Raw genomic sequence first — 26,491 nt, forward strand, 5'->3', positions numbered from 1 at the left:
TGTCTATTTGGTGACAACATTGGTGAATTTTCAATACACCAAGCGCACCTTTCGTGAAAGCAGTAACTTGATGACAGTGGCAATCCGGTGAAGGCGGTCACCGGTAAAATTATCGAACAACTTACATGTAGCATCATTTCCAGCAGATATAAAGCTAATGCATTTCACTTTATAAATAATCACCATTGTGTTCCTTTTCCTTGCTTCTTTCTCAATCCCTTGCTTCCTTTCAAGTTCCTTTTTTTTTTCATCATCTTTCAAGTGGTAAGGTAAACGATGGAAAGACAGCACCACGGATTAAATGTCAAATTCAGATTAATTATGTTTCAGTAGAGATTGAAAGAAAGAAGTGGCATTGGGGGAAGGTCGTGGAAAGATAAACTACAACAGTCACATGACAGGAACTTTGACAGATATAGGTCGTGCTCCCAGGTCATAGGTGAAAGTGCTTCTTAGAGCTTAGAGCTAGAGTGTGGCACTCTAAAAAAATTAAAAAATAAACGAAAACAGGCGCATGTGTTTCGAGCACTAAATTTTTTTCCAGCCAAATGTAAAGCAAAGCCTTCAGAGCACTCAAAAGTGCTCAAAAGTGCTTAAACGTGACTAGTTGAACCACAACCATAGTAAATTACAGTATTTGTTTGTTTGTTCTGAAAGCCCGTGCATGACAGAGAGCAGTGGGAAAAATTAAAAACTCGCAATTACTAAATAGAACAAAGAGCAGGCAGGCCCACTTTCATTATCAAGGGCTGTCTTGAAGTCGGCTTAAGCTTAAGTGCAGTTAGTGTGCCATCGTAACAAGGCCATTGGTCATATTGTCCTTTCGCTTTTTTCTTTGTGCTTTTCAAGGTGTTTGAAGGCTATCCGCAAGCTGCAGAAGATGGGTCACCTTCCCAACATATCCGCGCTGTTCCGCGAGTATGCCCAGTACGGACTCTTTCTCGATGTCCGTCTGGCCGCGCTGGAGGCTCTTGTCGACTACACGACAGGTTAGTCGAAGTCTTTATTTCTCAACTCCAAACTTTCAGTGTCGCACAGGCAAAAAGCAGTTTTAAGTGGTGCAATGAAATTAGGAAGTTTGCAGGAATAAGGCAGAGTTGGCTGGCGCAATAGTGGGTCAGTTGTCAGTTGCAGATCACAGGGACAGGCCTTCATCTTGCAGTTAACACAAAATAAAATAAAGCTGCGGCTGCTGCTGATGATGGCAGAGGCATTGAAAGTTGAGCTAGTCGGTGATCTGCTGCTTTTTCCTCTTTTTTTTTTTTTATACCCTTACTTTCCTTTTTCAGTTGATGGAAACGCAGACGACCTCAGCTTCCTGTTGGACATTGTGGAAAATGACCCAGTGCCTCGTGTCAGGTGAGTTGCAAAGTGCCGATGACCTGGAGATCACATGAGTTTATTCACGTGCGAGTGCGAAACTGCTATCATGACACTTTGGTGTTCACTGCTCACAATGCCGGTTTCCTGTTCTACTCGCCTCTACAGACTATACTATATTTATTTCTCGGGTGATTTTTCTTTTAATGATCCATTTCGTAATTTATTCTTTTTTGCATTTCCTCATTGGCTAAGACACTGTTCAGATGACGCATGTCGAGTGGCTGATCTAAGCCGTGTCTAGCAGTTGGCAGACACAGAAAGTGTGGATACCGTATTTACTCGCATAATGAACATATTTTTTTCCCAAAAAATATGCGCAAAGTTGGGGGTTGCGTTTATTATGCAGGGTAAAATATTGAGCGATTGTTTTTTTTTTTTTTCGCGGCCACCTCTAGGAAAGTCGCAGTTTCGCCCCAAAGGCGAACCATCGATTGTGATAGCAAATGCGCAGACAGCTATACGAAGTAAAGATAGTAGTTTTATCGGCCGTATAAACTTGCAAAGTAATTTAACCAGCATGGTGTCAGCACGCACAGGCAAACATGAACCAATCACACTCGATGACCGCGGACACTCACTGTCGAAATGCTGGTGTGAGGAAGCGCGGCAGCAACAGCGAGCGAAGTGACCTTCGTGCCATGTATCGCTTCAACGCAAACTGAGTGGCGATAACGGAGCACGCACAAAGGTGTAAGCCGCCGTTGCACCTAGACTCAGCCCCTGACTCAGATCGCTTTCAAGATAGGGCGCTTGCAGCCGCGCAACGTGGAGTTGCTGCGCCGCCACCCCTCCCTCCCCTCTCACCAGCGCCATGCGCGCAACGAAATAGGGCACGTTTCCTCCCCGCTTTCCTCTCTCAAACACGGGAGATGGAGTCACGATCGTCGGTGCAGACGGCAAAAATGCGCCTGGAGTGTCCACATGATTGCCATCGCAATAAAAGTAGAAGACACACGGTACGATTCGGCATCCGATATGGCGTCCGATACAATCGTACCCGCCGGACACCATATTGGACGCCAAATCGTACTGTGTCTTTCCTACTTCACGGCAGCAAGTTCAGGGTGTGTTTATTATGCGGGAGAAAAAAAAATCGATATTCTGACGACTAAAGTTGGGGGTGCGTTCATTATGCGAGCGCATTCATTACGCGAGTAAATACGGTAATTAAATGGACCTTTAGATAATACGGCCCCAGAAGTTTTCTCTCTACTTATTCACTCATACTTATAACTTCACTCATAACTACACTCATGGTTTTCAAAAAGAATATGCTCACCTTCTAACCACCTGCCGCCAGCCAAGCCAGCTCCTGTACCTTTTCCTCTTTCCCTGACTTTTGCAGTGTGCCTTCCCAGGGAGGAATAAAGCTTCGGTTGTTCATTTACTCTGCTTTTATTTCTTGTTTGGTTCCTAGCAAGAGTTGCAGTAGCTGCTATAAACTAGACTTTTGCAATGAACCAATTTTCACTATATTTATGTACTACAGTTTGCGCATCTGCCATAATACAGCCCTGGTCCTTCAATGTTTCAAACCTTCATGCTGGCAGTTTGCTCTGAAAAATAAAGGGACACTAAAGGACTAGATAAATTCAAGCTAGATTGAAAGATCTGTAATAACGGCTTTGTCATTCATAACAAGAGCAGAGCTTTCTCAAGCAAGATGACAGAGATGTTAAATCGGTGTGGCGCCACCCATTTTCGACTATGGTACCTCTCATGTGACATCAGCACTCATTGATTCACGGAGAGTGGCAGAGAGGGAGGTCATGCGGGTTTCACGTCAACTCGTCCGTTCTGGCATGGGGGACTCGAACTGCACTGCATGCAGTGGGACCTTCAGTGGCAGTTTCCTACGCAACTAAGTCATACACTGGCACACAGAAAATTCTAGACTTCTAAATAAACTTGGAGTCTAACTCAGCCTAACATTTACCTTTAGTGTCCCTCTGAGATTGGGCCGAAAGTGCAAGATACTGCTCTTGCAAGTGAAATATGCTTCTTACTGCATTTCCTGGTCTGGTACAGCCTGCAGAAATGGGTACCGGCACATTTCCATCTGTGAGACTTCCTTCTGCATAGTGATTATCTGTGGCACGTGCAACATGCAAATAAAGCTATTTTTCATCTCCTTTCTTCAAACAATCATGCAGATTGGCCCTGCTGCTGATGCTGACGCAGAACCCACCGTTCTCGCGACGCGATGACAGCCCATTCAACACCGAAGAGCTTGCCGAGAGGCTGTGGAAGCTGATGAGGTGAACTCGAGTGGCATTGCTTAACGGCTTTATTTTCAGCACTAAAGCCCTTTGGGGCTTTGTCTCCCACCAACTTCCTGTCAGAATTCATAATGGAACTCACTGCTGACACGCAGTTCAACAAGCAAGGAAGCATGATGTGTTTACCACCAATGAAAGATGAGGACAGAGAAAGAAATCACGAACAGCGACACAGGCGATAACCTTCAACTGTTTTATTCAGGGAAATTATGCTGGAATGTGTAGAAATGATTACACATGCGCAGAGCACAACGACGAGTACGCATGTGAGGTAACTTAACAGGGCAACCACTTGTCAAAGAAGCGAATCTCTGTATCAAACAACTTAATGGAGGACACCTACATTAACACCTCCAGTCATGAACACCTCTGGACACCTCCGGTCATTCAGTCTGGCCTACGCAGGACTTGCCGCATAAACCAGACACCACTGCCTGAATGACTGAGCCAGGGAGCACGAGCAAAAGTTAAAGAAAGACGAGCTGGCACATTTGCCTGTGCATTGCAATGACTGCTCATGTGAACCACGTTTCTGTAAGATTAAGATTCTAGATAAGAGCAATGACCAGACTGCACGTTGTCGGGATATGGGGGGATGCCAACGGCCCTCTGCCTCGACACACCGAGCCCCGCAGTTGGCGCATGCCTGCGCATCAACCGCGGTCAGGTACAAGCTCGAGGAAACAATAGACGACAACCACGTGTACACTCGGAAAGCATTTATTACGACTGCAACTAACACTTCGAGCAGGCCAGCTAGCTATAGTTGACATCGCTGAGGGTTCCCTCGAAGAGAATAATACACTAGGTAAAGAAGGGCTTCCGACTTACCAACTGGGGAATACGAGGAGGGCCACGGCGTTTGCCGCGGTAAGAACGCGGTTGACTAACCACGTGCGGGAATACGGGAGCGACGGCGGAGACTTCCGCCGTCGCCGCTTGCTGGAGATTAAAGAGACCCGGGCGATATCAGCGGGATCTCACGTGACCCACCCGGTGGCGCTGATAGCCCTTGCGATTCCCGCGCGCCGCCCGCGGAAGGAAAGTTTCCCCTCTCCCAACTCTCCCTGGCACGCATGCGCTTGACGCGACGTTCGCTGCCCGTGCGGCGGTTATGGGACCCGAGGATTCCCACAACGTGAACTAATGGAAGCATATCACGTAAAAGAGACTGGCTCAGACTGTACTAGCGACACCTCCGTTAAATTGTTCAATGCAGAGATGAGCTTCTTTGACAAGTGGTTGCCCTGTTAGGTTATCTGACATGTGCACTCATTTTTGCCACTGTGCGCGCATGTAATCTCTGTCTATATATTCCAACATCTTTTTCCCGAATAAAACAGTTGCGAGTTACCGCCAGTGTCATTTTTCGTGTTTTTTTTCTCGGTCCTCGTCTTTCATTAGCGGTGAACGTGTTGCACAGTAAGCACCAACTAGGCCAGGTTCAAGTTCTTCTTAAGCAAGGAAGAGTTCATAAAAGGTCTGCAAATGGCTGTTTATGAATCATTTATGAAACACCACGAAGTGTTCTGGGAATGCTCATCTCACACTCCGTTTCGCCTATTTGATTCTCAAGCGAAACAGCCTTGTTATTTTGGAGTGATATCATTTTTGCTCGGGTTCATGCACTGCATGCCATCATTATCATCATCAGAATAAAGGCTTCGGCCAGCGACCTCCAGTTGGCCTTGGCCTGTGTCCTCCAACTGCTTCCTGTGCCCACAAATGTTGCACATTGTTATCATTCTATCTAATCACTTGCCACCCTCAACAGTCTTTCCCTTCCATTGACCCACCCATTCTGTAATTGTAACAGACCATCGATTATCTGCCTTATGCATTTCATGGCCTGCCGACATCCATTTCTCCCTGTTTATCTCAACTATAATATTGGATACCTGCATTTCCTCCCTAATCCACACCACTGTCAGATAACAAAGTTCCTTAAAGTTACGCCTGTAATTTTTTTGTTCCATCGCTCATTGCACGGTCCTTGACATCTTCTCAAGCTTCTTTGTGAATCTCCAAGTTACTGCCCTGTATGTTAGTACCCTTTTCAATGCATGCTTAGAAGTGTTCAAGCTATTTTAGACTGGGAAGGTTTATGAGTGAAGATCAATAGTGAATATCTCAACAACCTTAGGTTTGCTGATGGCATTGTCCTGTTCAGCAACACTGGGGATGAATTGCAACAAATGATCGCGGACCTTAACCGAGAAAATGTAAGAGTAGGGTTGAAGTTTAATATGCAGAAAACAAAGAATCACAAAGGCCTGGCAAGTGAACAAGAATTCATGGTCTCCAGTCAGCCTCTACAGTGTGTGCAGGAGTACGTTTATCTAGGTCAATTACTTACAGGGGACCCTGATCATGAGAAGGAAATTTACAGGAGCATAAAAATGGGTTGCATATCCATACTACCGGCATTACCAAGTGCTGTCTGGGAGCTTAATTACCACTGTCGTTGAACAGATAAGTGTACAATCATTGCATTCACCAGTATTAACATATCAGGCAGAAACATGGAGGTTAACAAAGAAAAGTTAAGGACCGCACGAAGAGCGATGGAACGAAAAATGTTAGGCCTGAAGTTAAGAGACAGGAAACGGAGCCGTGTGGATCAGAGAGCAAACAGGGATAGCTGATATTCTAGTTGACATTAAGAGAAAGAAATTGAGCTGGGCAGGCCATGTAATGCGTAGGGCAGGTAACTAGTGGACCATTAGAGTTACAGAATGGATACCAAGAGAAGGGAAGCGCAGGCGAGGACGGCAGAAAAGCAGATGGGGTGATGAAGTTAGGAAATTTGCAGGTGCAAGTTGGGAATCAGCTAGCGCAAGACAGGGGTAATTGGAGATCGTTGGGAGAGGCCTTTGTCCTGCAGTGGACATAAACATAGGCTGATAATGATGATGATGATGATGATGTTAGTGCCCATAGAAGGCAATAATTGTACATTTTCTTTTCAAGGATAGCGGTAAGCTGCAGGTCATGACTTGGTATGCTGCCCTATGTGCCCCAACACATTTTTATTCTTCTGGAAACCTGGGTGTCTCGTGACTAACTCTTGAACTGCTTTTTGAGGCTTGACTAGCATCAGAAATTTTCATTCTCTTACCAGGCTATGGGAGATTAGTACATAGTGTTCTGCATTATAATCCTCTGACTTCTTGCTAAACTTGGTCTTTTAAGGTCCTAAATCATACATGTGACGAGCCACATGGTGAAGTATTACCTGCCTTATCAGTGCACACTGTAGTCGCTCATTATGCATGTCTCGTCTTAGTGTAAAAGTGCATCTGCTTGTCTATATTTTATTACAGTTCCGGGCTCTCTCATGACTCACGCCTGCGATGTGCCGTGGTGGATTTGTATTACGTTTTGTATGGAAAGAGCCGACCGTCATGCCTGCCAGGTCCCGACGCCAACCGTTCATCAGTACGTGTGTGTGTTTGTGTTCAAGTAATTTGTGTGCGAATTAGGGTTGCTAATTTTTTCGGGGCGAAAAGCTGGCTTCTAGAATTTTAGGTGGGAGGGGAGGGGGGCAGGCAGGACACAGTACTAGATTTTCCTTCATCAACCATGCATCTAAATAATACAAAGAAAGAAAAAGTAAATTTGTGATAAATTTTATGCACCTAGAAATGCAACATCTTTCGTATAATTTCTGTATTTAATAGCTTAGAACTAGCAAGGTAACATAATTAAAGCTTATATGCAACCTATACAGCAATTGTAGGCACTAGTGGTAATCAACATTAGCACCTTCACCAAAATTAGTATTCTGAGGCTCTAAAACCTAATTCACTCATAGCAGTCAGTCTTACTATTCATTCTTTATATCTAGTGATTGTTATTGGGATTGAATTTTCAACCATTCATCCAAAAAACGCCAAAAATGACTAAACACATGTTGGTTACATGTTTAAAGCAGCAACTGGCAACATCGTAACTTGCTAAAGCATGTTACTGGCAGGACTTGGTTGAAGTAATATCTAAGACAAACATCATGTAAGGCAACATCTGTTTTTAAAAAAGTGGGTTGTACTGGTTCAACAACTAGACAGACGGAAAACCTAGTGCGCATGCACTGCACTTAAGCTTCCAACTTTACTAGCATAACAGTGTCACGTGGTCACAATGGCACGCTGCTAGCTTTCTAAGAAAGGCAACAGCAACAATGATTCAAAGAAATGTAAACATCTTTATTACTCAAACTCATGTTCGCTAGTGGAATGTACAGCTCTGCAACAGTGAAGAATAGCACATTTAGTCGCTGAATCAAATGATTGACTAACATTTGGCCCTATATTTACAGGCTGTCATTATGAATTCCAGGTTAGCAGGCAGTCGCGCGACGATTTGAGATTGTGCTCGTGATATAATTACGATCTGACACTGTTGGCATGTTTGAGCCAGGGCTGAAACTAAACAAAAGCAGGCAAGAACCAAACATGGTAACCCTTGATGACATGCTTAATGTTTAAAAAAAGAAAGATTAAACATGGTGCACATGGTAGTAAGTAATGAATGCTACATGCACAGAACACGCATGTTTATTCAGCATAGAAAAGGAACCATGTAAAGTTTGGAAGCAAACATTGCTAAGCACTGAACACAAGAATGAGAAGGCTCGGGAAGACACTGAGGCGGATACCAATTCGAAGATTTATAACAATGAAGGCTGTTTATAAACCGTTAAGGTGGGATTTAAAAGAAAGAACTGAAAAGACTGTGGTAATAAGACTGAAGATGTATAGATGTAAACTGGGAGTCAGCATGGCAGGCCAGTGTCTTCTCTTTCTCACGTCCTGTTCAGTGCTGTTTGCTTTGCAAACAATGTGTGCCAACTGGTTCACCTAGTCACATGAATCCATGTAATGTTGCAGTTCCTGCTAGCTGCATTGTTCAAATTGGAGAGTCCTGCTTAGGCTGCTTTCCACAGCTTTTCAAACAAATTCAGCTCTGCCTGAACCTACATCTACCACAACTTGTGACACAACACTGGTACAGTTGTTACTGAAGTTGGCTGTTGCAGTAACAGGCCACAGTGATTTGTTGGATCGGCGAGAGCATGCCTCCTCAGGTGTTTCTCCTTCCCACAGTTGTCTATGGTGCTCAGCCTGAAAGAAAAGAAGGCCAAGTTCCAGGCACCTGCAGCTCCTGAGGACGACTTCTTTTCGGTGAGAAGCGGAGCTCATGGTTCTTGCATATTGTGTCTCCTGCATGCAACTTGGCCCAATGGGTTACATGTGACTACTGGGAGGATGCTTTGACTTAGTCATTAGTTCCGTGATACCTTGTGCTCGTCTGCTTTATAAGCACTATTGCTTGATATAACTTGCCCATAAACGGCATCATGATGGATTAATGTGGCACCGCTGAAACTTAAAGTGTGGAATATGGTGTATTCAAATTTATTGTCGATGTTGGTCGGCGGTTCACATAAAAGTGTTAATGCATTGTGTGCCTGTAACGAATGCTATCCTCCGGCTCATTGAATATATCGAGCGACACCGACTGCACGCTGGCCGCGCCCCTGTGACGCACGCTTTCCCTCAGCACTTCCGGTACGCTAGCGCTTTTTGCGATTGACCGCTACTTCTTCTCAGACGCCGATACCCGTTCCCAAGGTATTTAGATGTTGCCGAATGTTAGTTGGTCACAAAGTGCGCCAGTTCCATGGCCCAATCAGTTCCCCGAAAGGTTGTAGTATGGCCTTCGAGATAGCCTCACGTTGACAATCTCGGAGGCTTTACCTAATGTGGTATTATCTTAGCGACCGATGTGGTGGCGCTGGCTGACACGCCTAAACAAGCTACGACAAACACGCGTCCGACGCGTCTCTGGTGATCCAGTCGCTGTAGCCGTTCGTTCGTTTGTTTACTTTTTCGGTGGTTGCCGGCTCTCGAGTTCTTTACGATTGCGACGGCGGCGGTCGATCAGCGCTACTGATAAACGCGTCGTTGGTTCCGTGTCTTTTTCTTTTGCCGTTTACAAACTCGTTCGGATCGCTCGCGTGTGTGCTTAGGCCTCGTTTCGACGGCGGAGTGCCGCCGAGACGGCCGAAGCCAAGGGTATCTTCGGTGGAACAGCCGCTAGCTATGCGCCGGTCGGGCGATCACGCAGCAGGAAGAGAAGCCGAACGCGTCGGGTTTACTCCCCTTGGCGCCGTTCCCGTAGTGCCCGCTTTCGTGAAATACGGCACTATCGCTGCGACTCCGAGTGCTGGTCGGGCGCGCTTCGACTTTACACCCCGTTCCAAGCACCGTTGAGAGCCGTCCGTGCGCAGTGTTCGTTTTAGTTCGATTGGTTCTGCGCCCGACACCGACCGGTCCCGTAGTTGGTCGGCGCGTTCTCGTTGAGATAAGACACCCGCGAGTTATTGCGCTCCGCGTGCCGTCACGATGAGCTCGCGACAGGGGCGTCGCAAGACACTGTCTTTCGAAGAGAAGATCGCCATCATCAACGCCGTGACGAACCGCAACGGCAAGAAGAAAGACGTGGCGGCGCGCTTCGGCGTGCGTCCGAGCACGTTGTCGACGATCCTGAAGCACAAGGAGCGCATCTTCACCGCCGTGAGCTCGGGCACGAGCGCGTCGCGCAAGAAGCTGCGCGCCTCCAACTACCAGGACGTGGACAAGGCCGTGCTGCGCTGGATCCTGGACATGCGTACGCGCAACGTGCCGCTGAGCGGCGCGATGCTCCAGGAGAAGGCGCGCGACGTCGCCTGCCGCCTGGGCTGCGACGAATTCAAGGCGAGCCCCGGCTGGCTGATGCGCTTCAAGAACCGACACGCCAGCCTCGCGGGCCTGCGACGCGGCGAGTGGCTGCCCCTGGCCGACCTGAACGGTGGCGCGGTGCTCGAGGATGCCGAAGACGTCCTCGACGCCCTGAGGGAGTACCGCACCGGAGACGTGTACGCCGCCCAGGAGACGGCGCTGTTCTACCGCGCGCTGCCGCACGAGACGAGGGCCTTCAGGGAAGACCCGTGCGTGAGCGGCTCGCGGAAGCGCGCAGCGCCTGACCGTGTTCCTCTGCTCCAACATGGACGGCAGCGACAAGAGGGCGCCACTAGTCATCGGGAAGAGCGACAGACCCAAGTGCTTCTGGGGTTCCAAGCATGTTCCAGTCAAATACGTGTCGCACCCGAAGGCTTGGATGACTCCGCTCTTGTTCTGCAACTGGCTGTGCGACTTCAACGCCAGTATGGCCGAAGAGGGCCGCTCGGTGTGCCTTCTGGTGAGCCGGTGTGCAGCGCACATGATCGGCGACCTCACCCTGTCCAACGTCCGGCTGTGCTACGTCAGTGCCGACAGCCATGCGTCACTGCCCTGTCCGCTGAACCTGGGAGTCATGAACAGGTTAAAGTGCGCCTACAAGCAGAGCTTGATCGAACGGTTCTTGGTGAACATTCGGCTCAATAGGGACACGAATCTCGACCTTTTTCAGGCGCTGCAGATGCTAGTCGAAGCAGTGGAAGTCTGTGAAGCCCACGGTGATATTGTCCTGTTTCCAGAGGGCTGGCATTGACGTGAAGCCAGACCTGACCCAACTGTCCAGGGAGAACGACGTTGAGAACGTCATGGCGCTTCCTCCATCGCTGGCTAAGTCGTGGCACCTTCTTCGTATGTGTGGCTTCGTGCCTGAAGATGTCAGCCTCAGTGACTTTGTGTACTGTGATGCCTGGGCTGTTTCGACGGAAGAGGAAAACAGTGAAATTATCCTTGGTAGTGTTCAGAATGACATTTTATTCGAGGAACGGGAGAACTGTGATCCTAGGCTATCAAGAGAACCGACTTCGAGAGATGTGCTTGATGCCATTGACCTGCTGCGAACCCATGCTGGTTCTCGGGAAGACTTTGACGTGGCCTTTGAAGCCATCGAATTGTATGAGAGCTGCATCAGGGCAGTTCTGTGGAAGCAGATACAAGCTGCGGTAATGGTCTTTCTCGTGATTCGATCTCACCTTAACATTTTGTTATGAAATTTGTATACACCGTGTTGTTGCAGTTTCCAGTGGCGTTCTTCCTTATTGTCGCTCATTTGTAAAGGAATGTGTTGGTAATATAACTAACGGGATAAGGAAAGTTAGGATGATGGGTTGGTGCTGTGTTCCTGTATATCCTCATCATCTTGTAAGAGGTTTATGTGGTTCGTCGATTGGCCAATTGAACATTGTGATTTTCCGTGCAAGTAATGTTTCCTGCTCCAAATAGTCCACCTGAAGAGGCACGATTACTGTGTTGGTCGCGGTTCATTTCTTGAAGTTATGGGTTGCAGTTGATATATGCAAAATCGGAGTATTTGTTGAGGCTGTCACAGGAGTCTGTGGAGTAAAAGCATGCAATGGGGCCTTTGCTTCCAGTCCTGTTAGTGTTAAATAGTGTATCTATTTATCTTAGTGGTGTTGCCAGAGGCAAGCTGGGCCGGTATAATGTTAAGATTCTGTTACAGTTCTTTTCCTTTTCAAGCTTCATTATTGTACCAAACATCACTCCCACTACATTATCACTAGGATCGGCAAGTCATGAGCGACGGATGATAAACGAATAGAATCAGACTTAGGGAATCTCTATATTAGACTGTCCCTGTTAGAATTGAGAGGAAGCTTTACATCAGGAGCTCATATCTAAATACATGGGAAAGGAGAAATCGTTTTGCTAGCCATCCACTGCACCAAATTGGATTGGGTTTGTTCCACTTGAGATAAAAGGTTAGAATGTACTGGTCGTAGAGACTGTTTTTATTTCAACCTATCAGTACTTTACAGAAATTGTTAAAATTGCTTTAGGAAAAAGTACAAGTGGCAGGCTTACAACTCTAAGCTAAGCAGTAAAGAAATCGTGTCACAGTTTTGTAGACTGCACTTACTGAAACATCTAAATGCAGGCAAAATTTATCTACGCCGCTCCAAAATACACAAGAAATTTAATTGTGAATAGGGCTTTCACGAAACCCTCGTAAACATCGCAACAATTTTACATAAAGCTCTGAACTTGTATAGTATCACATTTGTGCACTTCAAATGCTGTAATGGATGCACATTACAGAACTGTGACATTTGTTCTTGGTTTGAAGTTGTGGATTTCTAAACACCCTGACACTTCTATTTTATTGTGATAGTAATTTTTTCACTAATTTTTGGCAATATTTGGTGAAAACTGTGAGGCACAATGCAAAATTATGCTTTCTGGAGTGCGTTGAACTTTCGCTTTCTCTCTCAAGTGCAACAAATTTTGTGCAGATCAATTCAGCGGTTGTCTGATGAGAACATTTCACGAGTGTTTGAATAAGTGTTTAAAGGCTTTTTCTCAGATAGATGCTAATGAGAAACACTAAATCAGTTAAGCCTGATTGAGTATTCTTTCAAAATTATGTTATCATAAATTTAGCAGCAAGATAAAAGGCCAAACTTCCCTATTTCTAATTTCATGCTGAAACAGCAGTGCTTGTCTGTAAGTGTGACATCATGGATGTCAGATGTAGGCCGACTGAGCTACCAAGTTTTTATTCCTAAAAGAAGCTTGCCAGCCCATGCATAAATAAGAAGATCTTGGATGATGATGGCTGGGTACATATGAAAACAAAGTACATTAATAGTGCTTACAGTATTTTTTGGTATTTGGGCTCTGGTGGTGGTGTAAGTTCTTTCAAAACTCTCTTAGGTTAACTTTTTGGTGCCTTCAGAATGCGATGTAGTTGATCTTTGCTAATGAAAAAATTAACTAGGCCCAAGCACACAGTGTCAAAATGCGTGACGTCAAGGCAAGTTGACGTGGAAACTTCGAGGTGGCGGTGGTCACCAGGTCATTCGTTTTGACCTCCCTTTCTGGCTTACCAAGCCCACTCACAGGCGCTCTATAAACAGTTTACACCTTTTGGGTTGTATCTTTGTCCCACAACAATAATCGTCCTATCTGACATGCCCTTCCTTTCTTCAACGCTGGGTGCCCAACATATCTAGGTTACAAACTGGCATACGTGCTATCAGCATGACATAGCATTATTGACAAGATAGTAGCAAGCGTTTTCAAGAAAGGAAACTTGAGCGCTCAAAGACAGGTGACAGTTATTTTTGTGGGGAAAAGATACACACAAATGGGTATGAACTGTTTTTTAAATGCAGTAAGAGTGGCTTTTTTTTTTTTCCCCTTTCTTTTTTTGGTAGAGTGGAAGCTTAATTTACTAATACAGCTCGACCTGTCTTCTGCAGTGTTCCATTATAGTGCTATTGTTGCATCAGAGTGGTGGTTGCGACACACTGTTTAAGCTCTCTACTTGGTATTTAGTCATGGCGTATTACACATGGCGATCTTCTTATCTCATGTTTGCAAATTTCTGATTTTCCCGACCCTTGTGAGCCAGCTTGTCTACAAGTGCTCCGCTCTTTTTATTTCCCGTCTTTTCCTTTATCTTAGATGAAACTTGAGCAAGGCAGCATTGTGTCCGGTGTGGAGCTCCTGGCCGAGGCTGCCCTCACTGCGACCGAGCGGCTCGACACGCAGGTGATTCTCCTGCAAGACGCTGAGCACATCAAGACGGAGGTACGTCATCCACCAAGTTATTTGAGAGCGTGGAATCTGCAGAAGAGTTGTAGTTGGCCTCTCATTTGAACCGGATAGCTAAATTTTATTATTTATTTATGAAGGCGAAAGCCTTAGATGGCTGATGGGTCGAAAATTTGAGCGTCCGGAAATTTCAGTGGCACCAAAATTGATGGTGCAACCATTGATGGTTGAACCCGTGACCTTTGGTGTTAGTTAAGGCACAGGTAATTAAGATAGAGTTCATTAAGGCACTCAAACCCTCAACCTTTGATGGGCGTCAAACCCACTTGGTGTTAATTAGGGTGAAGTTAATTAAAGCACTTAAACCCATGACCTTTGGTGTGAGAAAACGAGTAATAGGAAGTAACAACACATGCGAATGAGAATGTCAAGTAATTTAATGAATATCTTGTGGGCGCGCAGGCTTTCGCCTTCATCCTCTTTAGCGTATGCCAAAGTGACTGTCAACTTTTTTTTTATTCATTTATTTATTTATTCAAAATTTACTTACAGGTCTCATGTGAGGCATTGTGCAAGTGGCATTACAGTAAGAAAAAATATAGGGGAAGAGAGCGATGGTCCCATGTGCCACAAGAACGTTTGAGTATTGCACAATAAAGATGCACTTAGTAGGCAAGAAAGTTAAGTAAAGTGGCCTGTTAAAGCTTTCTTTTTTTAATTTTGTGTTAGAAAAGAGGATGGAAGGCAACATGGCAGCACAAACACTATCCTTTAATCACCATCTCCCTCTCTTTCGAGCCACTGTTTACACGTTGAATGTTGCATATATGTGACTCATAGCCTTTTGGACTGTAAAGCTCTCAGTAAGCTTCAATATTGGATGCTGCACAAAAGCGTCAGTGATAAAAGTTGATTCCTTTAAATTGAGACGTTGGGACATATGTAAACCTTGCTCTTGGTTGAGCAAAGTGGGAGGATAACAAAGAAGCTCAAGATGTAGCTAAGGACCGCACAGTGGGCAATGGGACAAAAAATTATAAACGTGCTGAAAATGGGCATGAAGACGGTATTTTAGACGTGTATTAGAGAGCAGATGGATGTGGCCAGTATTCTAGTTAACCCTTTTCGTGCCACACTACTGTACTGAATTCTGATTGGAAAGGGCCAATTTCCTCTTACTGCAGAATGCTTTACAAAAAAAAAAACACTGTAGACATTGTTTTGAACGTTTTGCTATACAAAATCTTAACTATGCATTTACTGCAAAAGGGCAGCTTAACAAAGCATTTTACGTAAGAATTGCAAGAAAATGGAAAGTATCGTCAACGAGGAAATGAAAATGGAAAAGTGCCAATGGTAAAGCGGTCCGATGGCAGAAGTTTATGTGGTATGATAAGATCAGGAAATTCGCTAGCACAAGATGGGAGTCGGCTTACACGTGTCACCAAGAAAGGCCCTCACTCAGCAGTGTACTTACATAAGCTGGTCACGCTGACATGGATGAAGCCTTGCTGTTAATCAACCACTTCCTCTAATGGTTTGAATAGTCAAACAACTTCTTGATGCTATGGAAGAGCTTGAAATGTTTCCTAAAGCAGCTGCAATTATTATGCACCACTAGCAGACAGGCATCTTACTGGATAAAATTGGCTAACTTGTGCTGATGTCCTCGTACTGCCGATTACAGACATTAACTAGTGCACCAATTTAGGAAACATAAGCACTGTGGATAATTGAAGGCGTTGTGAAATGCCGCACTCTAAATTAAAAGCCACTAAAAGGCATATCGATACAAACATTTAGCAATTATGGTTTATGTGAACTGTTGCATTTACTTTCCATGCAAGTGTTCTCTACAGCTCTCTGATAGTACATGCCACAAAGAAAGGGAACACTTCCAGCCAAGAACAGCGGCACCTGTTGTCATTCAGAGCACAATTCTTATCTCTTGTATGTCTTTGTATTACTGTAGTAAAGTCTTGTTCATGTACAGTTAGCCACATAAGTTTACAGTGCACTGAATTTGCAGAAAAGGTGAATTCCAGCAAAGCCTGCCCACATAGCCCCCAATTTAAATTTTCAGGCTAGATTAGCTTTTACAACCTACACAGCGATCCATTAGAAGTGCCACATCTTCATTAACAGAGCGGAAATTCGCATTTCAGGTGCATGCACTGCTTGCTTGCCATCTTTTTTGCACTATTTTGCTGTCAAGCGATAATCATGCATGTTGGGTCTTTGTGCACCCAACAGATTATGTTGTGTTGCCCCGAAGATCGTTAATTGCCGACCTCTCTCCGAGACTCTTTCACAACTAGTGAGATGAAAGGTGCTTGCGTGCGATGTCTGTCTTAGAAGTGCTTGCTCGAAGTTTCAGCTTCAATACTGTTTTGCATGTAAAGCTGTTGGACGTTGGGCTTGGCTGCTTGCAAGAACCTCCGTCTGCATGAAAATAGCCATTTCCTCTTCCACGCTGAAGCACTGGAGCCGTGGTGATGTGACCTTGGCCACCTGTTGATCTCGCACCTCTCTCTTCTCACTTTCCTGCTTCTGTCTCTTGAGTTTTTCGTTGTAGCTTGGTGTTTCTCGCATGCAGTGACTGTAGTAGGGAGTCTGCACTTCAACCACACTTTGCATCTGGCCACCTTCGTGAATGCTCGTGTTCCACGCAAACGCACACATTCGACTGGATGTCTCGCAGCATGTTCGTGCCAACCGAAAGCTTGAAGCATCATAACCCTGTCAGCCAAGCATTCCTTTTCTGTCTGTCAGCCGCATTTTTTGCCAACAACCATATTCACCACACATGCACTTCGTACCCCACCCTCCCCCCCTAGGAAGAGGCTCTTGTGACCACACAGTCGCTGGAGCCCGCAGACACCGAGATCGTCCAGGTGGAACAAGAAGAGGTATTCATAGGGGTCGACGAACAGCAGTCGCAGCACGAGCCGCCAGCCGAGCCAAAGACGGAGCCGGTCGAAGTAGTTGAGCCATTGCCTAACGAGCCAGAGGTTGCTGCCCACTCGGACATGGAGCACATGGAGGTCGAAGCTGAGGTACTGGATTGATTGGTTCATTGATTGAGTGCCTGTTCAGTTCTTGAAGTCAAAGCAAGACTTCCAAGTTGCATTGCATTTCCTTTCGTCTTTCTAGCCCTTCCCTTCTTTCCCCGCTTTGTTCACATAATAAGTTTCCATCCGCTATAGCAAACTGCTCTGAAGAAAGGCGTAGATCAGCGTCCTGGGGAGCTACTCTTGACATATTGCTCCTTTGTGTTTCCTCTGTGTTTCGTTATCTTGTGCTCTTGTTTCCATTGGTCATGGGTACATGTTAATCGTATTTTTGCATGGTTCCTTCACATACCTAATTAGTTTGTCCACATGGTTTTCTTGTGTTATTTTTGAATTTTACATGCTAAAGGAGTATTGATGGGACATATTTTTTTACTCTTGATTTTTGCGTTAAATAGAGGTACTTTGATACCCTTGAAGAAACACCAGGAACCCTCAGAGGTCATTAAATGATTTGCTCTGATAACTTCCTACGAACTAATTTGGTTACATTTACCAGGAAATGCTAGTGTCATGATCTGATGACGCAGAAGGTTTTTATTCCGTACTGTGGTTTTATTATAATGGATTACTTGAGTCAATGAAATGTGAAAGATATACAAAACTGACAACTCGCCATGGTTAGCTTAGTCACTATGGAATTGCGCTGCTAAGCTCGGGGTTGCAAGTTTGATCCAGCAGACCTTTGTGGCCACATTCCAATGGTGGCGGAATCAAAAAAAAAAAAACAAAAAAAAAAAAACCTTGTATACTTTGATTTAGGTGCACATTAAAGAACTCTAGGTAGTCGAAATTAATCCTGTGTGCTACCTCGCTATACAGCGTGCCTCGTAATCAAATTGTCGTTTTGGCACTTAGAAACCCCAGAATAGTTTTTTCGGAACTGACTTACATTTCATAAATCTAAACCTAACCTAGCATTTAAAGGAACATTACAGAAAACAATGAGCTTAGCTGTATTATTACATTACCCTTCAAAAAAACCAAAAATGCCGCTCTACCCATGACAAGAGGCATGGCAAGCCAGACAAGGCGCAGTGGTAAAGGGCAAGTGGTGACACTGTCTTGAGGTTTCTGCAGCACCTTGGCGTGGCATCATGCATTTTTATGGCGTTTGATTGGGCCTAGGTAATTCTTGTGTTGGTGAAAGTGAACCACATTGTGTTGTAAAGGAGCCAAAGACTGAACATAGCAAGTTTCAAAAACGTTTACTGCTTCACAACAGCCAAAATACAGCAAAATACTTCGAAATCTGTGACGTCACACTGACATATTGGCTAAAGGTTTTGGTGCGAAATGTAGAAAAAAATGAGCCTCTGCGTTTGTTTTCTCATCTAGTAATCAGCCTTGTACTGCAAAATTAACAAAAATATGGTCTTGGAAAGAGTACTTTATCAGTCTAAGCTGATTTAATGTTTCTCTTTAGTGTCCATCTAAGTTGTATGAACAGCACCGAATAGCTCACCAATGTGGATTCCAAGTCTACAAAGCATACCAACAATCTACCGTTGTGCTAAAGCTTTCTGTGGGTATGCTAGAAAATTTCAGGCAACTTTTGATTGATTTGTTATTTGTGAGGTTTAATGAGAGCACTCGCGTAATATTTTTGACTTGTCATTCTTTTGCATTAAGCGACGGTCCAAATGCTCTAAACCCTTAAAAAAAAATACTGTTAATGGCCGGAGCACCAAAATAATTTACTTTAATTCTTTTTCTGTGAATCAGTTTCGGATTTGGCATCCAGGAGGCTGCATGGATGTAGCCAGTACTAGGATGCGCATGCGCAAGGCATAGTTAATCTTGGTTCGCATTGCACCACATTATCCGTCGTTTCCCAGGAGCCAGAAGTTGTTGCGCCGGTGCAGCCACAAACGTCGGCGCAACCGCAGCAGAGGGAGGCGTCGCATAGCAGTGCAGAGTCTGGTCCGGTGGCCGCACCTCTGGTCCCGATTCAGCCCACTGACATCAACTACTCCGATGACTCACAGTCAAAGTCGCTACCAGGGCTTGCAGGTGAGCGAGTGTGGGCACACTGTATTTTTTCAATACATAGCATCCATTTAAAATCACCGATGCCAGAAGGATTATTATTATTATTATTATTATTATTATTATTATTATTATTATTATTATTGTTATTATTATTATTATTGTTATTATTATTATCGCAAGCTTTAGTTATCTTAAAGTGAGCAAGCTGTTATTTACAATGAAAGCATTCATTGACCCATACCTTGGTCCCTCTCCCCTCCCTCCCCAAGTCACAATTTTGTCACTGTATCAAGAGCAGGTGTGATGCACACGTGGAGGGTTAAAAGCTCGGTGTCGAACTGAAAAAAAAATATCGGTTCAGTTCTGGTTCGGGTTCAGCACGCTATGATTTCGTTGCAGTTTACTTCCGGTTCGGATAAATAAAAGTTTATAATGGTCCTCGAATTGGTAAACTTTATCCTGCCCTATGGCAAAATGCTGCAGAGTGCTGTCAACTTGAATTATATTTTCCGGTTAATTCGGTAAGTGGGAGCTGGCACTTATGCATTTCTGTGGGCCGAGACATTCGTTATTTCAATCCCAAAATTGGCCTCCGTCAGATAATTCAAACTTGGCCAGTCAGCAGGCATTCGCCTAACCATTATGGTGACCCCGATAGTGATCCATTTAGTGATGCCTTGGCGACACTTGGGGGACAGGGAATGCGTTGAACACAGGTCATATATCGTCGAAAACGGCTACTTTTGGCCAGCCCTATAAAGATTTGCAAGCAACAACCAGAGGTCCCAGTGTCCGACTACTATATTTACCCAACATTAATACGCTCCCCCCCCCCCCCCCCCCCTCCCGTAGTAAATTGGACTGAAAGTTACCTGCCCCGCAGCATCGGATATGAAACCAAAGCTTCACCTTTGTCTCATTCAAAAGGGTTACCGCATAACAGAAATGTACCGCAGTGAAGCTGACTTTAAAACTGTACGGAGAAGCTGACTTTAGAAAAACCAGGTTCAATTGTGCAACATATATTTTTCTTGCTAAAAATTAGGTGCGCTAGATTTCTGCTTCGTTTAGGAGCTTTAATGTAATTTCTATGTTAGTTTTCTACTTTGGACTCGTGGAAAGTGGGTGCACATTTGATTCGGGGCCGTGTTAGACTAGCAAATACTGCCAAATGAATCTGCGGTGTGTTTTGGCTTTTTTTTTTTTTTTCGTCTTGTTTAATTTGCTCAATTTTGTCAGTCTCATTAGAGTCAAATTAACGGAAGTTGACAGTACGAGTATTTTAGAAAAATAGAACCGTCCAATATCAAATAGAATAGTACTATGAAATATTTCCGCTTTCTAAAAAAAAAGCGAAATGAAAAAATATGTGGAGCCTGTGATTGGGCAGCAAGAAGCTTGTTTGCATTATTTGATGCATTTAGAGATGTGCGAATTATTTAGAACTTTAGAATAACGAATCAAATAGTGTCCTACCCGATTCGCTTTTTGAATCGAATAGTCACTGTTCATAAATGTACATATTTGAAAACATAAACTGCGTCATAGCAAACGTAACGTTCTAGCAAAAGTATGGTAAGTTTTCACTCCCGTCGGCATAATATAAGACATCAAACATGAAAATTTGCATGGTGGAGCAGACTACGTCACTTAAGTACAGGCTGTACAAAGATCATTCGCACTCTCTGAAGAACCCTGTGCACGCGAAGAAACTACTTGTTTGCTTGTAATGCACCATTTGTGCTTTTAATAAACGCTTCATAACGCACTATGTAAAGACCGAAACTTGCTAACTTTAAGAATGAGGTGTGAACATCGTTTTATTGTGATAACGGCTGTTCATTATTCGAAAACTATTCGATATTGGAAAGCTCTTCATTTAGGGCACTGTTCGATTCATTCTGAAATATTACTATTCGTACACCCCGAGATACATGTACACCGTGATACAGCACAATCATATCTGGTGCATGATGACACTGAAAGGAATTGAAAAAAAGCTAACAGGAGGTCCCAAATGTATGTACTAGTAGAGTGTATTGTGCTCATGTAGTGCAAAGAGCTTTTCAAGACGCACAATCTTTTTTCTTCTTTTACTGCGCCACATAAATGCCTACAATCCATAAACGTGTTCGCCTATGACATCACACGAAAGAACCGCGCCAGTTAAATATTCTAAAACATGATTTCTCATTGTACCTAGTTTTACACTTGATTAAAGAAAATTTTACCTCCAAGCAACTTTTGCTTCTTCACGGTAATTTCGAAGAGCGCTTACATCACTAAGAAATTCTTTTAGAGGCAAAAATACTTTTGTGAAACCTTATTCACACAATCACCAACTACCCCTCCTCCTTTTTTGTCCAAGAGGATTGGTGACAGTCACTTTTGAGGTCTGGGACGTTTTGTGTGGAATGACCCGCAAGCTTGCCTGCTTTCCTACCAGAAAGGGTACAGTAAACTTCAAGCTACAAACACTGATTCTGTTTTGTTTTTTGTTTTTTTTTCTTCGGTCTCACCTTGTGTACAATCTCGAGGTTCAACGTTTATAACGCCGCTGCCAGCATTCCTCATTGCACCAGCGTTGCAAGGAAGCCTGGTACACAGGCCTGGTGTACCCCGGTACGCACCAGCACCCTGGTACATCTGCCAGGGTGCTGTTCCTTGCTGTGTTGCAGCGCTTCTCTCGCAGGCTGCGTTGTGTCTACATGTCGCCTGCACGTTTCATTTTGCTACGCCACCAGAGGATACCACGTTCAATCCTAAGCCTTGCTATCGCTTTCAATGCTTCACCTTTGGGCAAAGCCACCCTTTATTTTTTTTTTAAGAGCATACTGCAAGTTTGTCTTGAAAGCAAGTGTGACAACTGGTGCACAAAATGAAAAGTGCTGTCAAGATTTTTTTGTCAATGTTCGAAACATGGCAATCAAGAGTAACCGAACAATAGAGTGGTTGGTGTCTTAATGAATCCTGCAAGTAGTGTGATAACAGAGACAGGTGAACAGAACTTTCTTCTTTTTTTTTTTTTATTGTGCAAATGGCTGAAGGTTTGCACTGATTGAGACAATTGTGGTGGTGGTTTCTTCTTTTTTTTTTTTTGTCTGTCTGTCTGTGCATATGTTTGGTTAAGATCACTGAATCACTCTTGGCCTGGCATTAGGATTGAGATCTGCAGTAAGCCACGAGATGTGATAGCCCAATTTTAACGGTCTCTAAATAATATAAGTTTATTTATAAGATTGCTCCCTCCCCAGATAAATGGCTGCAGTTAATTTGCATCTGACTGTTTTTTCTTTTTTTTTTTCTTTTTTTTTCGTAAATCATTGTCTTTGGAGATACGTGAAGCTTGTTCTTAGACGGTAATCTAGAACAGGTAAGAAGAGAAATTGTGAAAGTACATTAGGTTCTGTCTTGCATGAAAATGAGATGAAATAGAAAGCTGTTCCAGATTCAGCACTTTTGTGACTGTTTCGCTAGTCATCTACTGCGACTGGATCATTTAAAGTACTTTGCAGCCTGCTGCTTCGTGTTTTGTAAATATCTGTGAGCATATTTTCTATCTGTACTTTCTCTTTATGAGAGTGCTTAATTAAACATATGGACAGATAAGCACTCAAAGAGTACGCACTGAAATTGTTGATCGGCAACGACAAGACTACATCATGTTCTATAAAAGCCATAGACTTGGCAAGTTTTGTGAACTTTCGGTGAACCACGGCTGCTCAAATACAAGGAAATGCTTTTGAAATCTGTGACATCACGCAGACGTACCGACACTGTGATTTCAATGTGAAGTTGAAAAAATCGAGGTTCGTCCTTCATTTTCACCCTCTTCATTTCTCATGCTCCTCATTGTGAGAGATGATGTACCAGCAGTTAAAATTAGGAGTATGGAAGCTTGGATGAGCTTGTAGAGACTACATCTTATAGCTGCACAGCACGAAAAAACACGGGACACAAGGTGACGAAAAGACAGGACGAGCACCGACGTCGGAGCTCGTCCTGCCCTTTCGTCGGTGCTCGTCCTGTCTTTTCGTCACCTCGTGTCCACGTTTCCCCACGCTGTGCAGCTTTAATATAGTGCTGCAGCACAGGAGACATGCTAGCTGTAGCGTGTGTCAAAACGTCACTATGTTCTTGCGTAACCGCCTTCTGCATCCTGACGCAGTAACTTCATGGGAAACGAAATCAAAACTATCTGTGTAGAAAAGCTGTTACCATACTCACACGAATCTAACGTGCACCTTGTTTCTGAAGAAAAAAAAATGGGCCTGGAAATGGCCTCTGCATTGCATGCCTTCCCGGATTTGGACCATTTCTTCCGGTTGTACGGTTGACAGGAAAATCTCCCGAAAATTGCTCTTGTGTCCTGTTCCCGTGTCCAGCGCTTTGTCAGGCCACATTGGTAAAAAAAAAATCCAACCCAATCTAATCCAGTTAGAAGTTCATTGCACAAAACATTAAGAAAGTAGTTAGGAAACCCTATACATGGACTATTTCGTTAGCCGCAGAGCCGCTCCTTACGCTGATGGGGTTGTTGGGTGCCATAGTGGCCCTAGTCTCATTATTAAGCTAGCCAGCGAATGCCGCCTTCCGCACCTAGCAACACTAGACTTTCCATCGTTCTCCTCGGCGTCAGCCGCTCTGGCATTGCGTAGGCCTACGATCAGTCATGGCTTTAATAAGCAAGGAGCAATAGCGCAAAAAGTGTCTTCGTGTATTTTAATGTAGTGCTCAGCCGAAGTGACACTGGGTATTTTGTTGATACCACAGAGTAATGCAGAGTGCGAGCGGCAGTTTAACATCGGGAAAAATACGAGGACGCAGTGCCGCTCGTCCATGTGTCGCTCGATCAAGACGCTGTGAAACGTGAACCTCGCAAAATGTGAAAGAAATGGAATTTCTTACAATCAAACATTACCTGAAAAATTTTTGAACACCCACCGTGGTTGCTTAGTGACATTGGCATTGCGCTGCTAAGCACGAGTTCGCGTGATCAAATCTCGGACTGTGGCGGCTGCATTTCGTTGGCGGCGAAATGTAAAAACGCCCGTGTGCCGTCCATTGGGTGCACGTTAAAGAACCCCAGGTAGTCGAAATTATTCCGGAGTTCCCCACTATGGCGTGCCTCCTAATCAGATGGTGGTTGTGGGACACAAGACCCGACCATTTAATGAAATTTTAAAGAATTGTTCAAGGCAAAATTATGAACAATGAAATGCGTGCAAAAGTGAGACCTTGATGTTCATGTGGTCATTTGTATATCTGTAAATAAAGTTGTAATGAAGTTCTCCTGGCAGTACTTGAAAATATCGACGCTAGATGAGGGGGGGGTTGTGTAACCGCCTGACTCCCCCCCGGTCGGTAGATCTCCCGGATTTAGTTTCCCCGAACTTGGCAGGTATGGCATAGCAATCGGATACGAAACCAAACTGCATTCGTGGCGTTGGCAACAGCCTACCATCAGAGCCATCAGACACGACGTCATCGCCACGACAAGATGGCGGCAGAGCACATTTTCTTGGACGTTGCTGTGGGTTCATTTTGTGCTCGACTACAATCGCTTTCAGAGATACTGTCACTGTTGCACGGATTTCGTGCCACTCTACCGGATGCATCGGCGTATACGGCCACCAGTGTTTCTGGTGATGTGCCCAGCTCACTATCTGCACAGAGTGCCAGGAACACTTTCGGTTGCATATTTCGACAAGTTCGATGCAGAATCACGTAAAATCTCGTGAAAGTGATCGCTCAAGAATAACTCCTTGTGTGCTCGGTATCTGTGGCCAATGAGGCACAAATGGCGGTGACACGCCACTTCCATTATGAAAGCTCGCTTAAAAAATAAGAAGTCTCTTCTGTGAAGGTTTTTTTTTTTTCCTTGCCCCGCCCCTCCCGATTGTGAACATGGGGACATGCTATATCTATCTTTTATAAATCGGGCGCATAAGACATTCAGGTGCACATTTATTTTCTTACTTCAATCCTGCAAAAATTGGGTGCACGTTAGATTCGGAGGCACATTAGAATCGTGCAAATGCGGTATATTAAATTACATAGGGTGCTCCGACTTAGTCCTTGCAAGCATTTTTTTTTTAGGGAGTTCAGAAGTCTAGGACTTGCATTTAACTAAAAAAAATGACACCATAATATCATGTCAGTACTCCCTTTACAGGATCCTGACAGGCATGAAGGTAGGGAGATGCAAGATATTTTAATTTAATGCCAATGTTGGCCTTGAAATGCCGGGCCTGGAATTATTCATGGACATTACCGTGACACCATAGTGCAGGAAAGTCTGCTGATGTTATGTAGCTATAAGGCTGGGTATGATGAAGTCACTCATAAAGAAGTAAAACGAGTATTTTCACCGTTCTAACACGTTCCTGAATGGAACACAGCCTCGCATTTTTGGGGGTTCGAAGAGCTCCCAAACATGGTAGAAATCGAATGTGCACCCAATATTTTGCATGAAAAAATGTAGCATACCTCTGATTCTGGTAATAAGAAAAAGACAGAAATAGTGAACTTTACCTTCACAAACTGGAAATTTATTGGCCATCGTCACTCTCGGAGAGCACTTTATCACTGTCCATTGTAAAGAACCAGAACATATCACTTTCCTGCAGTTCATGACATGTTTGATATTCGGCATTTATCAAACGACTTAGCAACAATCGCAAACGGGATGGTTGCCCACGCCTAGACTAACCACTTCGCTAGTTCATATTGCGACACCCTGCACTTCTTTGAAATGCCAAGAACACGTGATGCGACATGTTGCCTTTAGCTTAACGAATTGAGTAACTTATTGTTTGAATGCTCTTTCATAATGAGACTGAAAGCAGAGTGTTGTCGTCTGCATGCTAGGCGAGCACTTGTTCAGTCACCATTCATGGTCACCATTCAGTGATAGTAATGGCGGCCATGCTGGCTCTGACAACAGGCTGTTGCAAACGCAGCAAAGGTGCTTTGGTTTTGTATCGGACTGCACCGCCCAAGCAATTTTTTCAGACAACGGCTCTTGCAAAAAAAGGTGTGCGTTAAAAAAGAGTAAATGCTGCAGTAATTTATTGTGGGCTATAGTTCTTATCCTGAATATATTCCTGGGGCAGGCCGAAACGAAAATAGCAGTTTTCGGCTGGAGATGTCATGTGTTCAGCACATGTCATTGTACCAAGCACCGCCAAGGTGGATGCTGCCGCCATTGGAGTCGCAACCGCGGTCAGCATTGAGGTCGGGCGCGTGCGGGATG

General features: G+C 44.5%; 1 protein-coding gene across 1 annotated transcript in view; it reads left to right on the forward strand.

Moving 5' to 3' along the window:
• The window catches only part of LOC119431315 (transcription initiation factor TFIID subunit 2-like), a 63,527-nt gene that overhangs the window by 32,515 nt on the left and 4,521 nt on the right, over positions 1 to 26,491 (forward strand). The window contains 8 exon segments of the mRNA XM_049657103.1: positions 850 to 989; positions 1,290 to 1,359; positions 3,537 to 3,641; positions 6,986 to 7,100; positions 8,768 to 8,845; positions 14,084 to 14,209; positions 17,011 to 17,229; positions 19,083 to 19,257. Coding sequence (XP_049513060.1) covers positions 850 to 989; positions 1,290 to 1,359; positions 3,537 to 3,641; positions 6,986 to 7,100; positions 8,768 to 8,845; positions 14,084 to 14,209; positions 17,011 to 17,229; positions 19,083 to 19,257 — 1,028 coding nt within the window.

This window comes from Dermacentor silvarum, chromosome 10 (genome assembly GCF_013339745.2).
Source record: "Dermacentor silvarum isolate Dsil-2018 chromosome 10, BIME_Dsil_1.4, whole genome shotgun sequence".
Classification (NCBI taxonomy): Eukaryota; Metazoa; Arthropoda; class Arachnida; order Ixodida; family Ixodidae; genus Dermacentor; species Dermacentor silvarum.